General features: G+C 43.0%; 1 protein-coding gene across 1 annotated transcript in view; it reads right to left on the reverse strand.

Moving 5' to 3' along the window:
- The window catches only part of fhdc1 (FH2 domain containing 1), a 47,363-nt gene that overhangs the window by 12,696 nt on the left and 9,874 nt on the right, over positions 1-24,793 (reverse strand). The window contains exons 2-5 of the mRNA XM_054743730.2: positions 9,557-10,296; positions 5,054-5,115; positions 349-451; positions 153-238 (exon numbers count right to left, since the gene is read on the reverse strand). Of these exons, the coding sequence (XP_054599705.1) occupies positions 153-238; positions 349-451; positions 5,054-5,115; positions 9,557-10,096 (791 nt within the window). The 5' untranslated portion in view covers positions 10,097-10,296. The remainder of the gene's footprint in view (positions 1-152; positions 239-348; positions 452-5,053; positions 5,116-9,556; positions 10,297-24,793) is intronic.

Consider the following 24,793-nt stretch of genomic DNA (forward strand, 5'->3'; position numbering starts at 1 on the left):
TACAAGCTCATCGGAAATTCCCCACAAAATTATGCAACCCAACTCTGCAGTTTTTCAGTGTAAACCCCTTTATTATCCTCTTCCAGTTAAAATGCTTATTCATGTTCCCCATTTGATTGAAACTCTGTGAAACACCATTGAAACCAACCTACCGTGGCACCTGGATTAAGAGGTGCATAAAGGAATCAACCAGTGTCAGCTTGTCTGGATCGCCTTTAAACGCCTGCAGTTTCTTGATCTGCACCGAAAATAAAGAATAAAGAGGAAGCTCAGAATGTAAACTGTCATTGATTGATGGTTCTCCCATTCATACTTTCACACAAATCACAGACGCATATGAAAACAGACCTCCTCCGCATCAGGCAGCAGCTTCAGCAGGTCTTTGAGCAGCTCTGCTCCATAAATCTTCCCCTCTCCTCGTCGTATGTCTTCAACAATGGAGTGATTGGACCTGAAAGACACACTTTGCTTAAGTTCAAGGTTAAATGCTTCAATGTGAATGCAACACACACACACACACACACACACACACACACACACACACACACACACACACACACACACACACACACACACACACACACACACACACACACACACACACACCAAATTCAACCTGATCTGTTTCTCTTGTTTGACATTGAGTAATAACCATCAGAAAAACATCTTTGATATAAAAACATCTCTGGACAGTTTGGACAGAATAAATCCAGCATTGATGTTGTCGGCTGAAAATACATGTACAAAAAAAACAGACACAGAGTTAAAAACTGTAAACTTTACAAACACGTCTGTCGTTTTTGTTAGATTTTCATAAATATTTACACATTATTTTGAGTTTTGCTGTCATGCAACACTATATCGACTTACAACACAGCAACAAAAGAACAAAAACATCGCAGACAATGAGACTAGTAAGGTGACACTTCACAATACTGAGCTGAACACACTTGAGTGATGAGGACCACCATTTTACAGCCATTTAGTTTAGACTGTTTGTCTGAGTCTTGAACCAGTTGTTTCACATTGCTCTATAACCCTGGCTAGTGGGCCACATCCAGTCCAGCTTACGTGGCACACATATTATATATGTATTACAACTAGGCCATAGGTATACTAAACCCAAACCAGCAAAACTACAAATCCCAGAATGCACAGGAACAGGCAGTAGTCCATAGACTGTATATATGGTGGTGGTAAATCCTGTTTTGTGCCCTGAGGTTTTGGAACCAGAGTCCCCACTAGAGACGCTGGGATGAAAGTTCCACCTGCTCTCCAACAAGGATGCCCCAACACAGATACCAGCAGGTATAGGGTTAGGGCGGGTATCAGGTATCAGTCCAACACTGTATCACCGCACGAGAAAAATCCTTATGGTATCACAGAAACCACTTTACAACGTTGTTCACATCTATGTTGAGTTTCAGCAGTAGAAAGCAACATGCAGCTCTTCAGCAAACTCTGGGAGGGATAAAGCAAGAGTAAGAAGCAGTGGTGTAGCGGTAAGTGTATTTATACCATCTAAACTGTCACAAAGCCATCATTTAGCTGCAGGGATTCCCAAGGTGTGGTGCGCGCATCCCCAGGGGTGCGCGAGCTGCCGCTAGGGGGTGCGCGAGCTGCCGCTAGGGGGTGCGCAAGGTGAAAAGTGTAATGGCTGCGGAGCTCAGAGAAGTCTGTCATATGTCACCATTAGCGTAGCCAGAAACTCATTTGTGGGTGGGCCTAAGAAAATGTAAGTGGGTCCAATAAATGTAACTGAAAACAAGTATATCTTTGCGCGCGCGTGTCCTCCACATGTGCCCTAGTTTCATAATAACAATGCGCCGAGCTTCAGCACTCTGGCCTGCGCACGCCGATATGTTCCGTATTTGATCATTTTTAACGATGTTGGAGAAATCTGAAGGTGGTGAGTCATTCTGGCAGATTGTAATTAACACCTGTCTCATGCAGGTGTTCTGACATTGTAAACCTCACACACAGAACATTGTGGATGTAACTAAATAAATCAAGAAATGATTCCCATTCAGGCTATTAACAGCGCGCTGAAGATCTGAAGTTCAGAGTGCGTCTGTCAGAGGTCAGACGTGTTCCAGCGGAACCACGGCTCACGGGTGCACAAGTGAGCACATCTGGGCTGGGCAGAAGTTTAAATAGCGCCAATAACGAGACGCGGTGACTTAAACGCTGCAAGTTGTGAAGCGCGTTCCATCCGCGAGCCGCATCACCAAGCGGAAAGTGAATGTGTCAAGCATAAACCAAGCTTCATGGAGCTTTGCCGCGCGCGCACACACACACACACACACGCACACACGTGCGCACACACACACACACACGCACACACACACACACACACACACACACACACACACACACACACACAAACACACACACACACACACACACACACACACACACACACACACACACAAAGATTCAATAAGCGTGCACGCTGCGCAAACTCCGGCGCGCCGTCAGACTGAAGGCAGAAATGAGCGCTGCGTCCTCTGTGATAAAAACTTTTAAGAGGCTTTATAACAACATTTTTCATTCAAGGTCAAATTAAGATATTAGCTTCTATTTTGGGATGACGTATTAAAATCGGGTCCGCTCCAGCCAGTGACTCCTCATGAACCTGACTACAACTCATGTTACTGCAGCATTTGTTATTCCAGTCTGCGTGGCAGCGGATCGCAGATTCAGCCACACCATAAAACAGCAAAAAGTCGGTCTGAGGCAAAAGTGAACATCATGGCTATAGCTTTTCCATCTTTTCCCCTATAGACATTTGATTACACACAAGTAGGTGATCAGTTCAGGTTTACGCAGAGCAGAAGGAAGGAGAGCGCTCTGGCCGCACAGGTTAAACGTTCCTACTTTAAGAAAACCGTTAAATTGCATTGTTTATGTGCTACCTGGGCACTCTAAATATTTATTTAAAATTAAATAAAAGGAAATTGTAATGTATCGAATGTTTATTAATTACTATTTAAAAAATGAAAGTGACGGGGAAAAAGGTCGATCATATTTTTTTTAACCCTGTCTGTTTAGCTTGACGTCTGATATATATATATATATATATATATGTGTAGCCATGCCCTGATGTGGGGGCTGGAGGGTGCGTCGACATGGTCGGGACATAGAAGGGGGTGCGTGGCTAAATAACTTTGGGAACCACTGAGCTAAGGCAACAGCACCTTTTATTGCATTGCATTTTGCTCAAGGGCAAAGTGCAGCTGCTAAAAGTTAAACCAACGCTGAAGTGACAAAAATGCAGCTCCACACTCATCTGCTAGGGGCTGGATTCAGAAAGAAGCAAGTTCTCACTGATGCCCATTTTAAAAATGCCTACTTCACAGCAGAAATAAACATGTTTGCCGTCTGGTTCTAAATTTAATAGGTCAGGTTTATTGTCCTGACAACTTTGACGGGGTGACATTTCTGTAACTTATCTGTACTTAAAGCTTGAAATTCTGAATCCTTGGGGGGGTGTCCAGTTGACTGACAGGTAGCTGATCAGTCGTCAGCGCTAGCTCTAGCAGCTTGTCCCTCTTCTTGCTCTAGAGTAATTAGAAGATTGCAGGTTCGATCCCAGCTCCCACCACAGAATGCTGCTGTTGTGTCCTTGGGCATGGCACCTCACCTGCACAGCCTGCTGGTAGTGGTCAGAGGGACCGGTGGCGCCAGTGTTCGGCAGTGCGCCCCAGGGCAGCTATAACTACACTGTAGCTCATCCCCACCAGCGTGTGAATGGATGTGTGAATGGATGAATGACTGACAGTTTTGTGAAGTGCCCTGGGGAGTTGTAAAACCCTAAGAAGGCATTAGAGAAGGCCTCAGCCTCATGTTAAAAAGTACCTAGAAGGCAGAGGGTAGCAGTCACTCAATTGGAGTTTTCTGGCTAAATGAATGGCAACCTTCATTTGTTTGGTTAGCTCATAACTGTATTGGCTCAGAGTTTGACAGGAGTAAATCATCTGCCAGGGGTCTCAGAGGTCTCATGTCCAAACAAGACCTAGAGAAACTCATTCATGTATTCATCTCCAGCAGGCTAGACTTTTTCTATGGTCTTTTGTCTGGTCTTCCAGAAAAAGCTGTGAAGTAACTGCAGCTTATTCGGAATGCTGCTGCTTAACAAGGACCAAAAGAACCGAGCACATCACTCCTGTTCTTAAATCTCTACACTGGTTACCAGTAAAATACAGAATACATTTCAAAGTGCTCCTAGTTTATAAATCACTCAGTGGCATGGGGCCAAAATACATGTTGGATTTTCTTGCAGTTTGTACGCCCAGCAGAGCTCTGCGATCTCTAGAAAAACAGTCAGCTTGTGGAACTCTTCACATGTGCCCCAAACTCTAGTCAATTATAAATCAATATTGAAAACTTTCACGTATTCATCGTCAGTCTTTGAATGATTGTTTCTCATGCTGCACCTTCTGCACAGTAACTGCTCAATCTTGAACTATGCCTTTTTATTTAATTTCCCACATAAAATTTAATTTGTATATTTAAATCTGATCTAGTTTTATTTGTGTATTTTTACATTGATTTTAAAATCTTCTGTTTTCTATTGTCAGGTTCATTTTAACAATTTATGTTCCTGCTATTTTTGCACCTGAAAAGCACCATAGAATCACTTCTGTGTATGAAATGTTCTATATAAATAAAGCTGCCTTTCTTTTCCTTTAAGAAGGCTACATGAAAGCTCAAGAAAGCAATAATAAATCCTTTAGAGATCATACATGATGTAACCCACGAGTTTGTTGCGGAAATAGACACTGCCTGCAACAAGGTATGGCTCAGTCAAATATCATTAAAATCCAATGGGGAGCCATGCAAATTAACTGTTCAGGAAGCAAACATTCACCAAACTCCGCTACAGCAGAGTCTGGTAACAGACATTAAACATTAAACTCAAACTGAAACATCGTGTTTCTTGTGTCCTTTATCCCCAAGCCACAACAAATGGAGCTATTCTAGAGACATTTGTAGTCATATTTTGACACATAACACATAGGTTCCCTCAGATTTAGGGGTTTACTTCACTTACTTCTTAAACTGCTTGAGAAAAATGCCAACATTCATTCCCCTCTTTGAGTCAAGGATGCTGATCTGAAAAAAACAAAACAAAAAAAAACATATTTTGAGTCTGGGTGTTTTTCAATATCAAGGACCCTTGCCTTGATGTCTTGGCCCAGCCTTGGTTGCCTAGGAGAAATGTCATCAGGAACCGCCAAGCCATGTTCCATTGTTCATGTTCTACCAAGTCGTGTGTTCTCCGTTTGTTAGCCGTTTAGCTAGCTGAGCAAGTATACATAGGAAGTGTCTTGCAGCCTAGCCTAGGTCAAAAATTTCCCAGAATACACCGCAGTATTTTCAAAAGGATGGCGGACCAGAAGCCGGCAGCTACTTCGGGAGCAAATTTCAAGTTTAAAAGTAAGTCAACTAATTGTAACTATTGGGCTGATATCTGAAATGTTTGTTTTATATCCAAAGAAGTTATCTATGGTTGGTAAGTTGCTTATTAGTTGCAGCTTTGGTGACTAGCATGTAGTAACTCGCTTACATATTTAATTAAAAACATTATACATAATTTAAAAAGTAAAAAGCTCATTATATATTTATATTGAAACTTTTACGTATAAATTTTAATGTTATCTCCCGTGTCACGTGATGTCAGGTGATTGCTGCAGAAGCCGCGGTCATGTGATGTAAGTCTTTTCCACTTAACCGTTTTCTTTGACCTAGGAAGTACAGTGTCCTCGTAAGCAAGGCGCCTGGTCTCAATCAATAAATCAATCAATCAGATTTTATTTATAAAGCACTTTTCAGACAAAGTGCTTTACAAAATGACTCCAAATTCCCATAACAGTTTAAAAACATTAACAGACATATGCAAACTCACACACACACACACACACACACACACACACACACACACACACACACACACACACACACACACACACACACACACACACACACTAACATCAGTAAAAATGTATATTCGGCTGAGTCCAGATGAGCCAAGTAAGGTAAGGCAAGGAAACGCCATCAGAGGAGTAGTCTGCCCCGGCAGCATCAGGTCTTCCACACTAAGTCAGGGCGCTCAGAAGAGGGGGAGCATAAACCCCCACCTCCAATTAAACACCACCTATAGAGCGCCCAGGAAGCTACAGTCGACCACCGCCCCTGGGGCAGAGGGCCCCTACAGAGAAAACACTGGATTAAAATGAGTAAAAATATGAAAATAAAAGAGCTAAAATAAATGACAAAAGGAAGAAAATAAGTAATAAATAAAATCATATAGACAGTAAAATAATAATATTAAATAATGAAACAGAGCTAAAATATAACCATATAAAACATGCTAATCAAGCAATCAAATATAATCATGTAAAACGAGAATTAAAACTATAGTAAATAATTAGATAAAATCTAACCTAAATAGATGGGCCTTGAGCCTGGACTTAAAAACATGAGCGCTCTCTGCAGCCCTGAGGTCCTCTGGCAGCTCGTTCCAGAAGCGAGGGCCATAATACTGGAAGGACGCCTCGCCGTGAGTGTGTCTCGCAAGACATCGCCTTGTGAGGCCAGGCCCCTTGACATTGAGAAACACCCTTAGATTATAAGAGCTTGTGATTGAACATTTATCCCACATGGGACTCCCCTCAGCCATGTGAGATGTTTTCATGTTCTTCATCAACTGTACCTTGTGCTGCCTTCCTCAAACAGGTGACTGTACATCATGAGCATCTTCAAAAAGGCCTAATTACATCTTTGACACAGCCATCAGACACCACTGCGGTTTAAGCTTATGACTAATGAGTGCAGGTGTGGCAAGGTTGGGCTAAGTAACGATAGTATATAATTAACTCCACACATGCAGAAACATAACGTATGTAATGTGCAGGAATGATTGCAGGACTAACAACTCTACAGTTTCATGAAGCAATGTTATTGTCACAGTGTCCTGCAATTCTCTTTCACAAGAACCAACAAGAAATACAGCGTACAAGCATCTGCGTTTAGGCTTAAAAAGGCAACCTGATGCCATTATCAACACATATTCTTGAAGAAGTGATTTAGATTTGCTTTAACAGCAGCCGAATCTACCAACACATGTTGCTGCTACCTCTTCAGTACATATACAAACAACCTGCATATATCTTCTTTAAGCCCCTAGAGATGTCTAATTCACAGCTTGTGTGTAAATGTTCACACTTTTGACACGTAGCCAAGGTGTTGAGGGGATCCGTTTGGTGGCTTCATCAGACTGTGATCTTTGGCTTTCCCTGGAGCGGTTTGCAGCTGAATTTGAAGCAGCTGGGATGAGAATAAGCTCCTCTAAACTTTGTACTGGTCTGTCGTGGTGAAGAGAGAGCTGAGCTAAAAGGTGAAGCTCTCGATTTACCTGTCGATCTAAGTTCCAACCCTCACCTATGGTCACGAGCTTTGGGTAGTGATTGAAAGAATGAGATTGCAGATACAAGCAGCCAAAATGAGTTTTTTCCGCAGGGTATCTGGGCTCTCCCTTAGAGATAGGGTGAGAAGCTCAGTCATCCGGGAGGGGCTTGAAGTAGATATGCTGCTCCTCCACATTAAGAGGAGCCAGTTGAGGTGGCTCCGGCATCTGCCTGGATGCCTGCTGGACGCTTCCCTCGTGAGGTTTTCCAAGACATGTCCAGCCGGGAAGAGAACTAAAGGAAGACCCAGGACATGCTAGCGAGACTATGTTTCTCGGCTGGCCAGGGAACGCCTTGGGATTCCCCCGGAGGAGCTGGCCCAAGCGGCTGGGAAGAGAGCCACTGGGCCTTTCGGCTTAGGCTGCTGCCCCAACACCGGATAAGTGGAAGACAATGGACAGATAGATGGATCAGAATCAGAATCAAAATTTGTGTCATTGCCCCAGAATCCTGAAGCATAGAAATTTGTCTCAGCAGTGCAGCCTGATGGATGGATGGAAGGATAGATAAAAATGTTGTGCCTCAAAGCAGCTTGTTCCTAAAGTCAGAAACTCTCCTGATCACCTTATGGTGTGTTTTTCATGTCAGATCTCTGATTCTTTTTATTTATTGTAGAAATGTTATCAAAAAAAGGCAAAAAAGCTTGGTTTAGGTTTTTGCTAGGTGTTATCAGACAAACATGACTCTGCTTCCCCATTAGTAACCAAGTCCACTTTTACTTCTTGGTTTTGGTTTATATGGAAATACACAAGAATGAAATGATCATAACTTGCTGATTGTTCAGTGTTACAATCTAACCTGGGTTTTCCACAGGAAACGGCAAATCCAGTCTCACCAGAAGCACTTCAGATGCAAAGCGGCAGTGAATACATTCCACGCAGCTGAAGGTTGTGAAATCACCACAGAATAGCAAGATCACGCGTGATTTCGGTAGTGCACATGATAATAAGCAAGGAGAAAGATGGCAGAGTGTATCAAAAGGGTCTGTGGTTTATTTTCAGTTATTTTTACCTCAACCATGGAGGTGTCACAGGTAATGTTTTGTTTTCTAGTAAAGCATGTATTGAGCGTGTTTCCCTTTAAATTCAGCATAATACCTCCTTTATGTGTGAGCTGACTGGATGAAACTGCAGTTTTCCTTTGCGAGTGCTTGGAGAATTAGTTGGAAATGCTAAAGCTTAAGTTGCACTCGCAACTGATGTGCAATACTTTGGTGAATTTGGGCCTTTGTGTTGAATATGCTATTTGCAGTTTGACTCTTGACAGGACCTGAAATATTAGCTTTGTTTCTGCACGCAGCGACTGTTACTTGACACCCCATCACAATTTTAACTAACAACTCTTCTTTTAAATCCACAAAAGGTTTGACATAAAGAACTAAGAGTTTTGACGTGGAGAACTAAAGGTAATGTAGGAGTTTATTCAATGCCGTGACTGAACCTGAAGCTGGTTTTCTTTTACAGCTCACATACTACAAAGTGAAGCAAGCTTGTCTTCTTTATATTCTTTAACACAAAATGTTTTGCTTGCCCAAAAAAACGCTGAAACTGAGCACTGTTTCCAAACTAGTCCCAGAAGGAATCTCTAGTTTCTGTAGGAGCAGTTAGAAAAACGGCGTGCTGAATATTTTTATTGTGAGCTAACCAGCACATCCTGAATATGTCAGAAAAAGTGATAAGAAGATGTCCTGGCTTGATGTCCCTAGTACGAAAGAATTTATTGGGGAAAAATGTTTAAAAAGTAGAATAAATTATAATTGAACAGGGTTTCCCCCAGAAAATGAGTTAAGCCCGGCGGATTCGGCCGTTGTGTGTATGTGTGTGTGTGGGGGGGGGGGGGTCGGTCGCGCGCTTTGCCCCGCAGCGCTCCTCCGTGAGAGAGGGGGTGAGGGTGTTGCATACGTTCCACTGCTGTTTCTCACCAGTATCAGCTGATGGAGGGCTCTAGTTTCGTTGCACCATTCATGTCAGCGGACACGGTAGGGTCGGGGAGAGAGGCAGGGCATGACGCTTAGCCTGGCGGGTGGCTGAGCAAAGCCACCTGATTGAATATTTAAATTTTCAGGGATCCTCATAAGAACCACTCACCTCACCCTTGCTGCTGTCCTTAAAAGACCGTGACCTTGATATTCGAGTTGAGGTTCCTGTAGTTGCCGTCCCCCCTCGTAAACCTGTTACCACCTCCTCCTGCTGTCCGAACAACTCCTCCACGGAACGAACGTCGATTTGGAACTGCTGCTGCCTCACCGCCATTGTCCAGATGTTTGGCTTCCCGCGTACCTTCTCTTCTGGGATGGTCTTCCAAAAGAAGCTACGAACACGACGCTTTTTTCTCCCATTGTAGTTGGTGGATGTTGATACCAGGGGTGGAGGAGGTGGGGGTACCCCAGGAGGCGGGGGTGGGAGGGGAGGGGGTGGCAGAGCTTCATGCTGGGTGGTGTCGGTGGCATCGTTCAGAGAGCTGGTGTGTCCGGACATAGAGGACAGGTTTGAGGTAGTGATGGAGGAAGTGGTGCAGCTACTCTCCTCACTGCTGCAGCTCTCTGGCTCATTGGTTGCGGATGAACAACTCATAACAAGTGCCAGAAGGGTCAACACTCGGCTGTTTGGTGGGGTAGTTTGGGGCATGAACTCAATAAAAATCTGATGGGTTCTTCCTCTGTTTCAAAAATGAACTGCAGAGAATTCTGATTTACTTTCTTAAGCATTGGTTTGTTCATCTTTTGATTCTGTCCGTTTCCATCAGTCAGATGGGCGTCCATCATGCTGGGTAAAGCCATTGGTGTTCTTTGGGGGGGAGAGGAGAGGGGGTGACCTCTGCCATGTAGCTACAGGGGCAAAAAAGAGAAAAAAAGACAGGATTACACTGAGGTAGTCAAGCATATCAGCCTGGACAATCTGGAATTTGCAGAATTTTAAGGGCTCAAAAACATCAGAACACCCAGACAAGAGAGCTCACAATCGGGGGGGGGAGCTTGGAGGTGAAAATGTTCACAGACATGACACAATGCTTAATCTTTGTTACATGATGTAGTGTCACTATTTGACAGTTCAATTAGAAAGGTAACTATAGATTAGGGAAATGATCAAAAGCCATATTGGTTCTGCAAAGAATTACAGTGAAGGAAAAATATCAGATACACAAAGTTGTTAAGGAAACATCGCAAATCTGTCTTATTTCAGAATGATTTCTGGAATGGCATAAGAATTACACATCCCCTCTGCAGTAAGAGTGTATAACTCCTCACTTTAAGCTGTACTGGCATTATTGTGTTACAAAATAACACCAATGCAATATTCAGTATGTGTTCAATACAAGTTCAATACCAGATTTACATAATATGTCAGTGTCTCGCAGTATGCTGCATAGTGTTGGAACCCAAGTTTTTTCCTTTTTTATTTGTGGTTTTTAGTGGTCGAAGGTTAAAATTCTAGACTACTGCTTATGATTATATACATGTACCTTTGTTACTATTTTTCTTCAAATCATTCACTTAAGTGTTGGTGCAGCTGTAACAAATGAATTTCCCCACTGTGGGATCAATAAAGTCTATTCTACTGTGATACATTTCGTATCATCTCCCCTATATTGTGATACATATTGTATCGCCTCCTCTGTTTTGTGATACCTTTTGTATTGTCTCCTCGTATTGTAATGCATACTGTATCATTTCCCCTCTATTGTGATACATATCTTATTGTCTCCCCTGTATTGTCATGGTCATGGGTTCGATTCCAGCTCCCGCCAGGGGTATCCTGCTGCTGTGTCCTTGGGCAAGACACTTCACCCAGCTTGCCTGTGTTAGTGGTGGTCAGAGGGGCCGACGGCGCCAAATGGCAGCCTCGCCTCTGTCAGTGAATAAATGATGGATCTGGGCGGCTGTGGCTACAAGTGTCTAGAAAAGCGCTATATAAGTTCAATGCATTATTATTATTTATTAAATCATTTATTTATTAAATAATTTTTCATTAAATCATTTATTAAATCATTCACAATCATTTGAGCTGACATGGCTACATTTATCTGAGACTCTATGAAGAAATGAAGAAAACAGCCAGCAGAAAACTTAAACTTAAAAATGCTTTCTGAGATCAAAGAAGGCACATTTTTTAACAGAAAAATAAACAAGATTAAAGATTTGATTATTAGGATAATACTAATGGATAATAGGATAATAATAATGGTAACAAACAGCGCTGAAGTGAATACTTTCTGGGGTTTTCTGGAATCAGCATCTACCAGAAATGTCCCAGTCAGGTCCACTTGATACCCAGAGTTTGTTACTAATTAATAAAGTGAACGTCACTAATCGCCTCGTGTTCCCAACATCAGCCTGACATGTCCTCAGAGCCAGACCTCACCACCACTTCATGCTTCATTCATGAGGCTTCTAGAACATCTGACCTCCCACAAAGCCATCTCCTCAATACTGAAGGAAACGATCGATACAATGATCATTAACATCTCAGCTGCTGTAAAGAAGCACTATGCTTATTTCTTTATTAGGTATATATTCTGAATTATTATCATTGTAAGTGTTAAATATGTAGCACCAGCTAAATTTAGTCCTAATGAATCACGCTTCACAGAAAAAACTGAAACTAATCTAAGATGAAATAGACTAAAATTGAAGGAAAGTTTGATTTGCTTCTGATAAAATTTTATTTAAGAATTTTCACATACTGATTGTAAAAGGTACTCAAGGAAATCTTCTGTTACAGTTATTATTTCAAAAGGCTAAGAATAGTTTTATAAATTTTAAACTGGGTTATATGGGCAAATAGAAGAAATTCCCGAGAAGAAGCTAAGTGATGTATGTCAAGGTAAAAAGAAACTTCAGTGGTGAGCAGCAGAAAAAGAGAATAAAGAACAGTCATTACATAACACAAGAAAAGTTGTTTGAATTGAATAAATGATGGACCATGAAGCTAGGAACAGTTCTCAGTTTTAATTATTGTATTATTTTAATTTCAGATTTCAAACTCATAGAGCACTGTGGCAGGTCCACAATGGTGGACAAAGCTCTATCTGCTTTGTGGACCAATCACAGCACTCTAGCCACTTTGTAGGCCAATCAGGGCCCTCTATTCGTCTGGTGGGTGGGATGATGCAACAGAGTAGAACAAGATGGCGACAGCTCATTTGAAACATCTTTAACATCAATCTTGGACTATTTGGACTTGGGCTTTATTAGAATCAGGAGCAGATAGATGTATTTAAGTCCTTTATTAAGAAAAAATGAGGTACTTTTGCCTTCTTCAACAGCTGGCTGCCCTGTTTACCGTCATCCATAGCTGTGAGTATACGTCATGTTCATTGTCCAGTAACATGCGGAGATCGTTTGAAAGACAACCCATGACTGAGAGCCGTCAATGGAGCATTGCCAGACTAAATAATATATTTTTTAGTCTACCTTACCAGGCTAGCGTACTACGTTTTGTGGAAGTTACGATATGCTTACATGTTCGGTGGAAATGCCCGTTAACTATTAACATGCTGTTAATGCTTTCTGGGTTACTAGGATTTTTCTCTTGCTCACCAGTCTTAATGTTGTAAACAAGCATGGCTCCAACAACCGTGGCTCACCAAAACAAAAATCAATCCAACTCTCATCAATAAAACAAATGATTTATTTTTCTCCTAATATCTCAGATCATTCCTTCAAACTTGAGCCCAGATGCTAACAAGCGTCCCTCTAGAACTGAGCTGTCAGTGACTGACTTGTGTCAATACAATAAATCAGCATGGTTGGTCTAACATGATCTAGATTTGAGGAAAGAAAACCTGTCTGTCTGTAACACGAGACGGTGGTCCTACACATCCACCTGCTGCTGTTGAAGAACACTGGGCTTCGTTGAAGGATCCCACCTGTTGTTGACACTGAGGCGTTCCCACCACGGTCAATCTTCATTAAGGACAGGTAACGCCCCACCCTTTGTCATCACTCACTGACCAACAACAGCCTAGGTCAAAGGGCAGCATCCTCAGCATGACTGAACTTTCAGAGGTCAGACGATTCACATCGAAATAAAAGTACAAAGTAGGTAGAGGTAAAGCCTGCAAATAATTAAGTTCAAATTAAGTTAAATACACGTATCTAGAAGAATACTTTTCTTTACAGTTTAAATACTGACCCTGTTTGTGAGTATTAGTTCATATTTAGACCTGCTGCTGTACACACACTGTCTGACCCTGCAAGTGTTTTAACATTTTATCATTTCAGATGGAAATACCTTCAAATCCATAACCAAGGGCAAAACTTAGTTTTATTGTTTTGGGTCTCCAACAACAAATACACCTTTCCTATGAAAGGTGTATTTGAGAGTGGCTCAGGAAATGAGTAAGCGAGGCACGACTGGTGAGCTCTACGAGTTTAGATAAACAGATCGCCCTGTCGATGACCGGTGACGTATAAGGTTTAACCTGAGGTGCTGTCATGAATGATGATGAGAATGGGTCACCACATAATAAACACACAAAGTGAAGCAGATAAACACAAATCTCATTTTATTATACTTTATTTATAAATGTTTGCTGTGCATTGTTTATCTCACAAGTGTTGAGATTTTTCACGCTTTTCTTTTTCAAGGACTTATTTGATCACACCTGCTCCTCTACTAGTATCCATCACATTTCCCCCTTGTTTCCTCCCAAGCTAAGATGGTTTCAGGTACCTGTCAGCAGATTTTTAAGGAGCTGCTAAGAGCAAAACAAACACAATCCACTAACTACCTCTCAAATATCTAAAGAGCAGAGGTCTAGCCACCACCGACTGCTATAATGACACCCTGTTGCTAACTCTGAGTTGTACTTCCTGAGGGTCGGTGGATCCCTGCAGGGTTCAAGTATTTTACTCACACTGTAGGGGCAAAGAGGTGTGTTCATTGGGGCTTTATTCATCATTATTACCATGGGAATGGTCGTTAGCTGAAAGCAGAGTGCGTAAAGCTCAGAGGGGTGTCGCTGTGGGGTCAGGTTGGGGTTGATCACCTTGATCTTGACTTTTCACAACAACCCTGGAGATCCTGGAGAAAGTTAATTTCTATGAGAGAGAAATCCCATATTTCTGTAACAATGACTGGTTCAAAAACTACCAGAGTCCCAAAAAGAAAAGCACCATAGTAGGGCTGCAACAACGAATCGATAAATTCGATGAAAATCGATTACTAAAAGCGTTGGCAACGAATTGCGTCATCGATTCGTTGTGTCGCACAACTCTTCCAAAAGCGCACCCCCTTCCCGCCCGCCGTTGCGCGCTGACAGATCAGCGCGAGGGAGAGCCGGCAGGTGTTTGGAAGAGGAACATGGCAGAAGCAGCGAGTCAAAAAAGTAAAAAAAATTTTAAGTTTGGGAGCATTTTCAGTTAAATCAGGCGAAGACATTCGTTACCTGCAACGTTTAGGTCAGACTTAGCATGGCACGGGATGATGCAGCGTCTTAAACGCAAGCATGTCGGGATCATCAGCGAGGAAGGAGACAACTCTGTGTCCGGGTAAATTAAAAACTTTTCAAAAGTGATTCATCCAAGTCCCGGATTAAAACTCGTAAAAAAGAGTCTAAAGTCGTGAGCGCGACGCTTATTAGATGAGCGGGGGGACTCGCGCTGCTGCGAACCGGTTCCGCCCAAGGCCGGATTAACTGGGCAATTGCCCTGGGCCCATGAACTCTAAAGGGCCCAGGGCAGGAGCAAAATACTGTATCTATAATTTCCCGCTTTATGAGGACTATGGTGACCGTACGTTTCATTTTCCCCGGACATGTCCACTTTTCACTCTCTGTCCGGCGCGTCCGGACTGCGGGTTCTTGTATTGATGAAAATGTCCGGCTTTTCATCCAGGAGCAGGGATCGAATTATGGGGGAGCTGTATATCCTACACATCAGGGGAACCGGAAAAAAGTTTTCTATATTATATCATTTTTGGACTCTTTTGAGCAGAGAGCGGCACAGCGCATTGTTGCGCAGCGATCCAGGCTGCTGCTTCCGGCGCACGGTCCATTCTCAAAGTGGCGCAACCAAAAAACTATAATTAGCACACGATCGTTCATGTCTGCACATGTCCTCTATTTTCTGTCTTATTTGTGCCTGCAGCGCGCTACTGCGGAGCTCATCACCTGTGCTGCGGTGATTTCACCTCACGCAGCATCGAAAACGCGCTCTGCGCTTTGCGGTCAGGAGATCCCTTTGATCTGCTCAGAAGTAACTGATGAGGTGAAAAAGTAAGAATCCAGGCAACAGTTTTTCTGGAGAATTAAGAGGAGATGCAGGAAGATGAGAGACAGACAGGACAGGAAATAGTTAAATAAAAACAAGAAAACAAAACAAAGTGTTGAAAAGTAAAATATAGATAGATTTATCTCCACTACACGTTTTTACCTGTATAAAACAATAAGTTACACACATGTAATATTTATAAGTTTGATACTATTCAGATCACTTTCAACACTCAGTCACACACCCAGGGCCGATTCAAGACATTTTGGGGGCCAAGGCAAAATGCCCCCCTACCCCCCCCCCTAACTGGGCTCCCCAGAAGCCTCTGTGTAATTCATACCCTCTCCAGTAGTGTTAGTTATACAGAGTTTATAAAAGCCCCTCAGACATTACTGACATGTTCTAATATTATCAGATGAAAAACTAAATTATCAGACATGCTGTCTCATCTGCTGCTTTTCTAAACTTGCAAAAAGTAACAAAACCATTTGAAAGACACTATTTGTGGATTCTCTGAAAGTTTCCATGGAGTGTGTGACAACTTATTTTTTCAGTCATTTTTGGAAATAGTGATCAATTTTGATTAATTCACAGCCTATGTTTACTTACATTTAAAAATTAGTTGTTTGACATCCCCAGTTATAATAAATGTCTACAGATGAGGTCAAACAAATCAGATGAGAATTGCCCTTAAGCTGTTTAACTTGGACCAAGCATTTTAGGTCACAGATAGATGTAGCTTAGGGTCTCTGTCTATACACCTTATAAGACAATTTAGGTGATGGCATGTTGTTTTTCTGCTATTGAACTGTTTTCTAATAATGTTGTGTTAAATAAAGTGAAGGAAGGAGAGAAATAACATTTCCCTAGCAGTTTTTAAAAATTTCCCCATGTAATCCGATTAATCGATTAATCGTGTCGAGACCCCATCCGATTAATCAATTATCCAAATAATCGTTTGTTGCAGCCCTACACCATAGTCACATACAACCAAAGACGTTTGGACCTAGAAAACAGCGACTGGTGTTTAGCGCTCTCTCGTCTACTTAAAAGTTACTTAAGTCCTTTGTTTAGTAAAAGGATGTATTTTCATCTTCTTCGACCGTGTGTGGTGGACTGCCCCGTTGACTGACATCTGTATGTCATGTTTATTGGCCAGTAGCATGCAGAGACCGTTTGAAAGAATAAAGTAGATTAGGGCTGAACGATCTTTTGTTTTTGGACTGAAATTGCGATTTCAAACAATGTGAACACGTGATCGTCAAAGCTGTGTTATCCTGCAGCGCTCCTGACTAACCCAGGATCTGTTGTGTCAGCTTTTTTAGACATCCGGGGTTTTACCGTGTTACAGCGACAGCAGTGACCAAGGGAGGGGGTACCAGAGCTGAGCCCAATCCTTCAGCTGACAGAGCAGCACATTTTGGTTATTTTCCTGTTCTGTCTTAACGCTGTTACCGCAGCAGAAATTAAAATGGCTGTGGCAGCCATTGTACAGGAAGCTCCGGGATGTACTACTGTGGATCCAGGATGTTTCTAAAATATATTCAAGCCAGAATCACTCCAACTACCAAACTGGGTCTTTGATCTTTTATTTCCACTATTTGTAGACTTTCTAGCAAAGCGCTGCTGATGCTAATGCTATTGCTAAGGCCTATGTTATGTCCAAGGAAGGATTTATGGGTGGTGGGTTTTTAACCTTTATGAAATAAATACATTGAATTAAAGCAAATGCTAATACGCAGAAAGATTACCAGAACATCTGAAAAGGACATGCAGTCCATTTGGAAACACTCATTGCAAAGCTGGCTTTTTTTTCCTGATTTTAATCAGTTATTTACATAAGAAAGAACACACAATGCAGTGATAGTTAGGCTTATTGTTGCAATAGCACGCACACACTCACACAGCCAACACAAATGCAAACACATGCCAGGCTGCCATTGCCCAGATACTAAACACAGAGGAAAAAACAAAAGCATGGCTTTTTAGTGCAGCAGTTGGCCCATCCTGCAGAGGATTGCTGAAACGTGAGCTCTAATGTATTCAAGTAATAAATCTGTGATAAACACCAAAAAAGTCTCTTCTCTGATTCTTAAAGTGCATCTTATAGGTGTCTTCCTGTGTTTGACAAAAAAAAGTGTGTTAAAAATAAGTTTAACAACTTCTACAATCTACATTTGGTGTCACTGGTTGTATAATACCCACACAGAGCCAAGAAAGATCTCCCAGAAAAAGCCACCCCATTGCAAACCATAGCAGACAAGGAACCTTTTATTCAGGAAATCCCGGATTTATCAAATATTTTCAAAGATTGAGCACTAGCCCCGTTATGTCTGGATTTTCTGAGCAAAACTTGGCAGATCCTGACTGAGTGAATTATTTATTTCACCATGAATGACCTCCTTTGCAAATCTACTGCCCTAACAACCTATAGCAGCATTTCTTTTGTGTAAATTATCATTAGCTGAAGTATTATTTTAGCATGAAATGGATTAAAAGAAGCCTAAAACTTTTACTTTAAAATAAAAAGCCAGACAATAAAAATGAAATCAAAAATTTAAAAAACCATCAGCGAGTTATATAACAGCTATAAAAGGATTAAGGTAGAGCCAAAACTTTCTCCACTCACAAATCTGGAAAATCAGCTTTATTGACATTGTTAAATGGTGCTATTTGTCTAGAGAATAAAGCATAAACTCCTAATAAGGCAAAAGTACCGTGTGGCACCTACTGCCAAACATTTCCATCGCAGGCCTTGGCCTCCTTCACACCCTGTCCTACTTTCAGTCATTCATCTTTGAATCATTTAAATAAAAACTTAACAAAAGCAGGTAAAGAATAATAAAATGTACCTCAGACATTTTTACCCCAATGTTGACCCTCGATGATTCAAACTTTAATTTTTCCTTGCAGGTTTAGTTGTAATTAGTTATCTGATCCTTAAATAAACACAGTAATGTAGGTGAGCAGGTGAGACTCTACGTCCAGGTGTTCCGACTTTGGTTACAAAAACACAACATGGCAGTTCCATTCAAATAAAACAGGGCAATTATGGCAGAGGGAGTTAAAGGCCTGCCTTGTAACGGGGGGGGGGGGGGGGGGGGGGGGGGGTTGCAGGTTCAAGCCCCATTTGTTGTGTCCTTAACCCACGTTGCCTGCTGGTGGTGGTCAGAGAGCGCGGCAGCACCAGTGCCCAGCAACCTCGCCTCCATCAGCCTCCCAGGGCAGCTGTCACCACCACCAGTGTGTGAATGTGTGTTTGTTGTTTACCATAAACTAGCTCAATGTTAGAGAAAAATACGATGTAATGTTGTGTTTCAGTTTGTATACGCTTTCAACAACAATTGCGTGTGTGCGTGCGTGCGTGCGTGCGAGTGTGTGTGTGTGTGTGTGTGTGTGTGTGTGTGTGTGTGTGTGTGTGTGTGTGTGTGTGTGTGTGTGCCTGCTCTGTCTTCTCCATCCCCAGTGAGTCGTGGTGGATGGCTGCTTATACTGAGCCAGGATTCTCTGGAGGTTTCTTCCTGTTAAAAGGGAGTTTTCCTCTCCACTGTCGCTGCATGCTTGCTTAGTATGAGGATTGCTGCAATTTGCTGGGTTCCTCATATAGGAAACATTATTTCTGATTGGCTTAATGAACTGACCTGAATTGGAATGTTTATTATGTGAAGTGCATAGTAGGGCTGCAACAAACGATTATTTGGATAATCGATTAATCGGATGGGGTCTCGACACGATTAATCGATTAATCGGATTACATGGGGAAATTTTTAAAAACTGCTAGGGAAACGTTATTTCTCTCCTTCCTTCACTTTATTTAACACAACATTATTAGAAAACAGTTCAATAGCAGAAAAACAACATGCCATCACCTAAATTGTCTTATAAAGTGTATAGACAGAGACCCTAAGCTACATCTATCTGTGACCTAAAATGCTTGGTCCAAGTTAAACAGCTTAAGGGCAATTCTCATCTGTTTTGTTTGATCTCATCTGTTAATATTTATTTTAAATGTAATTAAACATAGGCTGTGAATTAATCAAAATTGATCACTATTTCCAAAACTGACTGAAAAAATACCAAATAAAACAAAAGTAAATGAATGCCATCCTCCTTGCGATGATGCCCTGGGCAACTGCCATAAAGTCACATCAAGAAATGCTGCTGATCATTCCAATGATCCCAAATAGACTCACATTAGGCCACATGAAAGCAACTGAACCCAAAAATATATTAACCAGTATAAAACTGCACTCTCACACAACACGCCTGCAGCAACAGTTAGGACTCCTCCCTCCCTTTTAAAAGCGTTTTTGCTTCTGAGGACATTGTGGTTGTAAAACCACATGCTAGTAGTCTGGCCCCGGTGTGATCAACCAGTTTCTGCGGGAATGTGACGGCGGAACCAGGGCCAGATTAACACTTTGTTGTACCCTGGGCAACAATATTCAAGGGCTCCATCATCACGACCCAAGGATCACCATAATGTGGTCACATACAGAATATTTTACTGTAATATGCAGTAAATATACTCAATACTTGAATGCCTGACAACACGTAACCCGCCCAGAGTAACCTTTGACCCACCTCGTGTGGACTGACCAATGAGGAGAGGGTCTTAACTTGAGGCCCTCTCTTCATTGGTCAGTCTGCATGAGACTGACTCTCAACTGACATTCAGTCGTAGGCAGCGAAGCGTCTCTGTGCAGCGCAAAAGCCCGGGTGGACAGTTTGTTTAATATAGGGTGACCATATTTCCATTTCCAAACAAGAGGACAGGGGATCTGTGCCTATGACGTCACACTATGGCAACGCCACACAAACCATGTTGGGACCCATTTTTTGTAAGCACTAAATTAATATCAGATTCTGCCAATTAAAGGGCTCTAAAACTATTCATATGTAAATATTTTGCATATTTAATGCAAAATCTAATTTTTCTGCTTTAGTGCTGCAACAAGGTTTTATTAATAATAAATTATTATACCTTTTGTTTTACTACAGCATCGGTAAGCTTCCTGTGCACAGATTATTAAGGATGCTTGTTTCAGCTGTGAGATTAGACGATAGGATCAATGAAAAAATAAGTTGTCACACACCCCATGGAAACTTTCAGAGAATCCACAAATAGTGGCTTTCAAATGGTTTTGTTACTTTTTGCAAGTTTTTAAAAGAAGCAGATGAGACAGCATGTCTGATAATTTAGTTTTTCATCTGATAATATTAGAACATGTCAGTAATGTCTGAGGGGCTTTTATAAACACTGTATAACTAACACTACTGGAGAGGGCATGAATTACACAGAGGCTTCTGGGGAGCCCAGTTATGGGGGGGGGGGGGGGGGGGCATTTTGCCTTGGCCCCCAAAATGTCTTGAAACGGCCCTGGGTGTGTGACTGAGTTTTGAAGGTGATCTGAATTGTATCAGATGTATAAATATGACATGTGTGTAACTTATTGTTTTTTACTGGTAAAAACGTGTCGTGGAGATAAATCTACCTACATTTGACTTTTCAACACTTTGTTTTGTTTTCTTGTTTTTATTTAACTATTTTCCTGTCCTGTCTCTCATCTTCCTGCATCTCCTCATAATTCTCCAGAAAATCTGTTGCCTGGATTCTTACCTTTTCACCTCATCAGTTACTTTTGAGCAGATCAAAGGGATCTCCTGACCGAAAAGCGCAGAGCGCGTTTTCGATGCTGCGTGAGGTGAAATCACCACAGCACAGGTGATGAGCTCCGCAGTAGCGAGCTTCAGGCACAAATAAGACAGAAAATAGAGAACATGTGCGGACATGAACGATCGTGTGCTAATTATAGTTTTTTGGTTGCGCCACTTTGAGAATGGACCGTGCGCTGGAAGCAGCTGCCTGGATCGCTGCGCGACAATGCGGAACCGGTTCGCAGCAGCGCAAGTCTGCCGGCTCTCCCTCGCGCTGATCTGCCGGTACTGGCTCTCCCTCACGCTGATCTGCGGCTCTCCCTCGCGCTGATCTGCCGGCTCTCCCTCGCGCTGATCTGCGGCTCTCCCACGCGCTGATCTGACTTGCTCTGGTCTGCGCGCAACGGCGGGCGGGAAGGGGGGGGGGGGGGGGGGGGGGGGCGCTTTTGGAAGAGTTGTGCGACACAACGAATCGATGACGCAATTCGTTGCCAACGCTTTTAGTAATCGATTTTCATCGAATTTATCGATTTGTTGTTGCAGCCCTAGTGCATAGAGACGACTCTTGTCGTGATTTGGCGCTATATAAATAAAATGTAATTGACTAGAATTGAATTGAACAATTAACTAAATGTACTTCATAAAAGAATTAAATATGAAAAAATCTATGAAGTATTTCCTAACAGGGTTTTTAAAAGTCGATTTCTGAACCTTTTTCAGCTTGAAGCCCCCTGAAACCATGTGAGAGTTGGGAGGGGGGGGGGGGGGGTCCTGAACTGGGAGACTGACTGGTCTCAACTGAGAAATTGCAAGAAAAAGTCAATGTACTCCCAGTATGCTGGAAAAAAGTCTTGGTATGGTTTCTCTTTCATTAGCGCCCACCATTAGCATGTGGACGCCTCCTTCGGCCACCAAAAACTTGCCCCTCCCCCCTGGGAGCGGTAAAGCGCCCGATGAGATACCACGGTCAGTCTAGATAAGTATACTATAGGTCATTTGTCAGACAAGCAATTAATCAACTAAAAACTGTCATTCTTTGTCCCTTTGGTCCCCGCCCCCTCCTGTTCGTCCTCTGTGTTCCCCTCATGTGTCCCCTTGTGCTCTGTGTGTCCCTATGCTTCCCCAGCCCTCTCCAGGTTCTCCTCATGTGTCTCCTTGTGTTCTCCAGCTCCCTCTAGGCTTCCCTCATGTTTCCTCCTAGTCACTACCGTGTAGTTCCTATTGGTTTGAATCAGTTCTCCTCACCCCACTAGTCATTAGTTGTTTATCTTTGCCCTTAGTCTTTAGGTTTAGTTATTTAGTGTTTTATAGGTTATGGGTTATCTTCCCCTCTGCTTAAGTTCTTTCCCCATTTAGTTTATTAATGGCACCTCTAGACCTCACTCCTCACACCTGTCACCTGTTCCCCTGATTGCTCCCCTCTGTGTTTAAAACCCCTGTCTTGTCCCTCAGTGTTTGATGGTCCATTGTATGTGTCAGCGTTGTTCTGTCTCTCTCGAGTTTCTCCTAGTCCGTGCTCATGAGTGAGCTTCTGTTTTGTTTTTGAGCGTTCAGTGTGTTTTTGAGATTTAGTCTGGTTCTTGTGCTTTTGGACTTTTGGCGCCTCCTCCTTAGAATAAAGGAATTTATTTTCTTTAACCACTCCTGCCTCGAGTTGTTCTGGGGATTCTGCATCTTGGGTCCAACCCTCCTGCTCTCAACGGGACAGAATGGACCAACCAACCCAGGACCCAGCAGGATCTTCAGCTATACCAAGACCACGGCACCCGGACAGGTACAGTGGTGATCCAGACACCTGCAGTCATTTTATCCGTGACTGTGCTCGCTGCTTGCCGGACTTGTCTGCCTCTGAGTTCAACAAGGTCTCCTATATGGTGCTTTGCCTGGGTAGAGAGGCTCTTGAATGGGCTGCTGATATTTACCCCATAAGATCCGTGTCATTCTGGACATTTGCCAAGGAGCTGTAATGGACATTTGGCCGTAAATGATCTCCCCCCGCAATACAGTCTACCACATCCCCTCCTGGTCCTGTCGGCACCATATCTGCACCTCTGATTGGCCGAACATCCACATCTCTTTCTGGTCCTGGCAGCGCTACCTCCTCATCTCTGGTAGGCTGCCATGTCACATCACCCTCTGGTCCCAACAGCGCCACCTCTTCACCTCTGCTGGGCTGGTCCTCATCACCACTTGGTTCCAACAATACCACCTCTTCATCTCCGGTAGTCCAGCCCCCCACCTCACAACAGCCAAGTGTCAAGGTTTCCCCTCCAGATCAGCGTTACTACGAGACGCAGTTCCTCCTGACGGCACCTCCAGTCTTCTGGTGGGTCAGGTTGCTAAGGGAGCTGCCTCCTCACCTCAAGGTCTGCGTTCATGGCCTGGAGTCGCCCTGGAAACCTCCTCTTCTCTCGTGGTGGGTCAGAAGACTTCCACATTATGACAACATCGTCTCAACCAGCACAAACAGTCTTCTGAGGCCAGAGCTGCGCCATCTGTCCAAGAGGCCCTTGCTCTGCAGCCTCAGCCCGAGCGCTTCCCACCAACTAGTCAAGCCAACACCTTTGTTACGTCTCCTCCGTCCACCCTGAGATGTCACCACCCTCAGACTGCGGCTCCTACCGTCCTAACCGGCTACATCTCTTTTAGCGCTGTTAGCTCTACACCACTCACCAGTCCCAACAGCGCCACCTCAACCTCCACACGACAACATCGTAACAGTCGCCAGCAGCCTCCTGCGGTCGGAGCTGACCCGCCAGCCCAGAGGTTTCCTGCCCAGCAACCTCAGTCCGAGCTCCACCCGCCATCACTGCATCAAGTTCCAGTGGTGGTCCCAGAGGTCGCACCGCGTCCAGTTCCAGCGGTGGTCCTGTCCAAGAGGCTCTGCCTCCAGCCCCGTCATCTCCACATCTGGCGCCTTCATCTCTGCCTGCAGAGTCTTCGTCCCCTCCGCCACCTGCAGAGTCTTCGTCCCCTCCGCCACCTGCAGAGTCTTCGTCCCATACTGTCATGTTCTGTGTCCCCTAGTCTGGTTCTTGTGCTTTTGGACTTTGGGCGCATCCTCCTTAAAATGAAGGAATTATTTTCTTTAACGACTCCTGCCTCGAGTTGTTCTGGGGATTCTGCATCTTGGGTCCAAACCTCCTGCTCTCAACGTGACAAAAACCACCATTCCCACTGAAATAAAACCAGTGCACAAATCACCCGTGTTATCGACAGACTGGTTTCTCCAAGTGATAGATCCCCAAAACATCAAGATAATATTAAAAAAAAAAAAAAAGTTCAAAGATAAAAATAAGCAAATGAAAATGATAAATAAAGGTGGAAAAAGTTAAGATAAATTGCCAAATGAAGTCAATCTTATAAACAGAAAAATTGTGAATTCAGTTTTATGTTTATGCATTTGGAATTCAGGAAAAGATGTTTATCTTTCGACACATCTGGATCACACCTA

The sequence above is a fragment of the Nothobranchius furzeri genome, chromosome 4 (assembly GCF_043380555.1).
Source record: "Nothobranchius furzeri strain GRZ-AD chromosome 4, NfurGRZ-RIMD1, whole genome shotgun sequence".
Classification (NCBI taxonomy): Eukaryota; Metazoa; Chordata; class Actinopteri; order Cyprinodontiformes; family Nothobranchiidae; genus Nothobranchius; species Nothobranchius furzeri.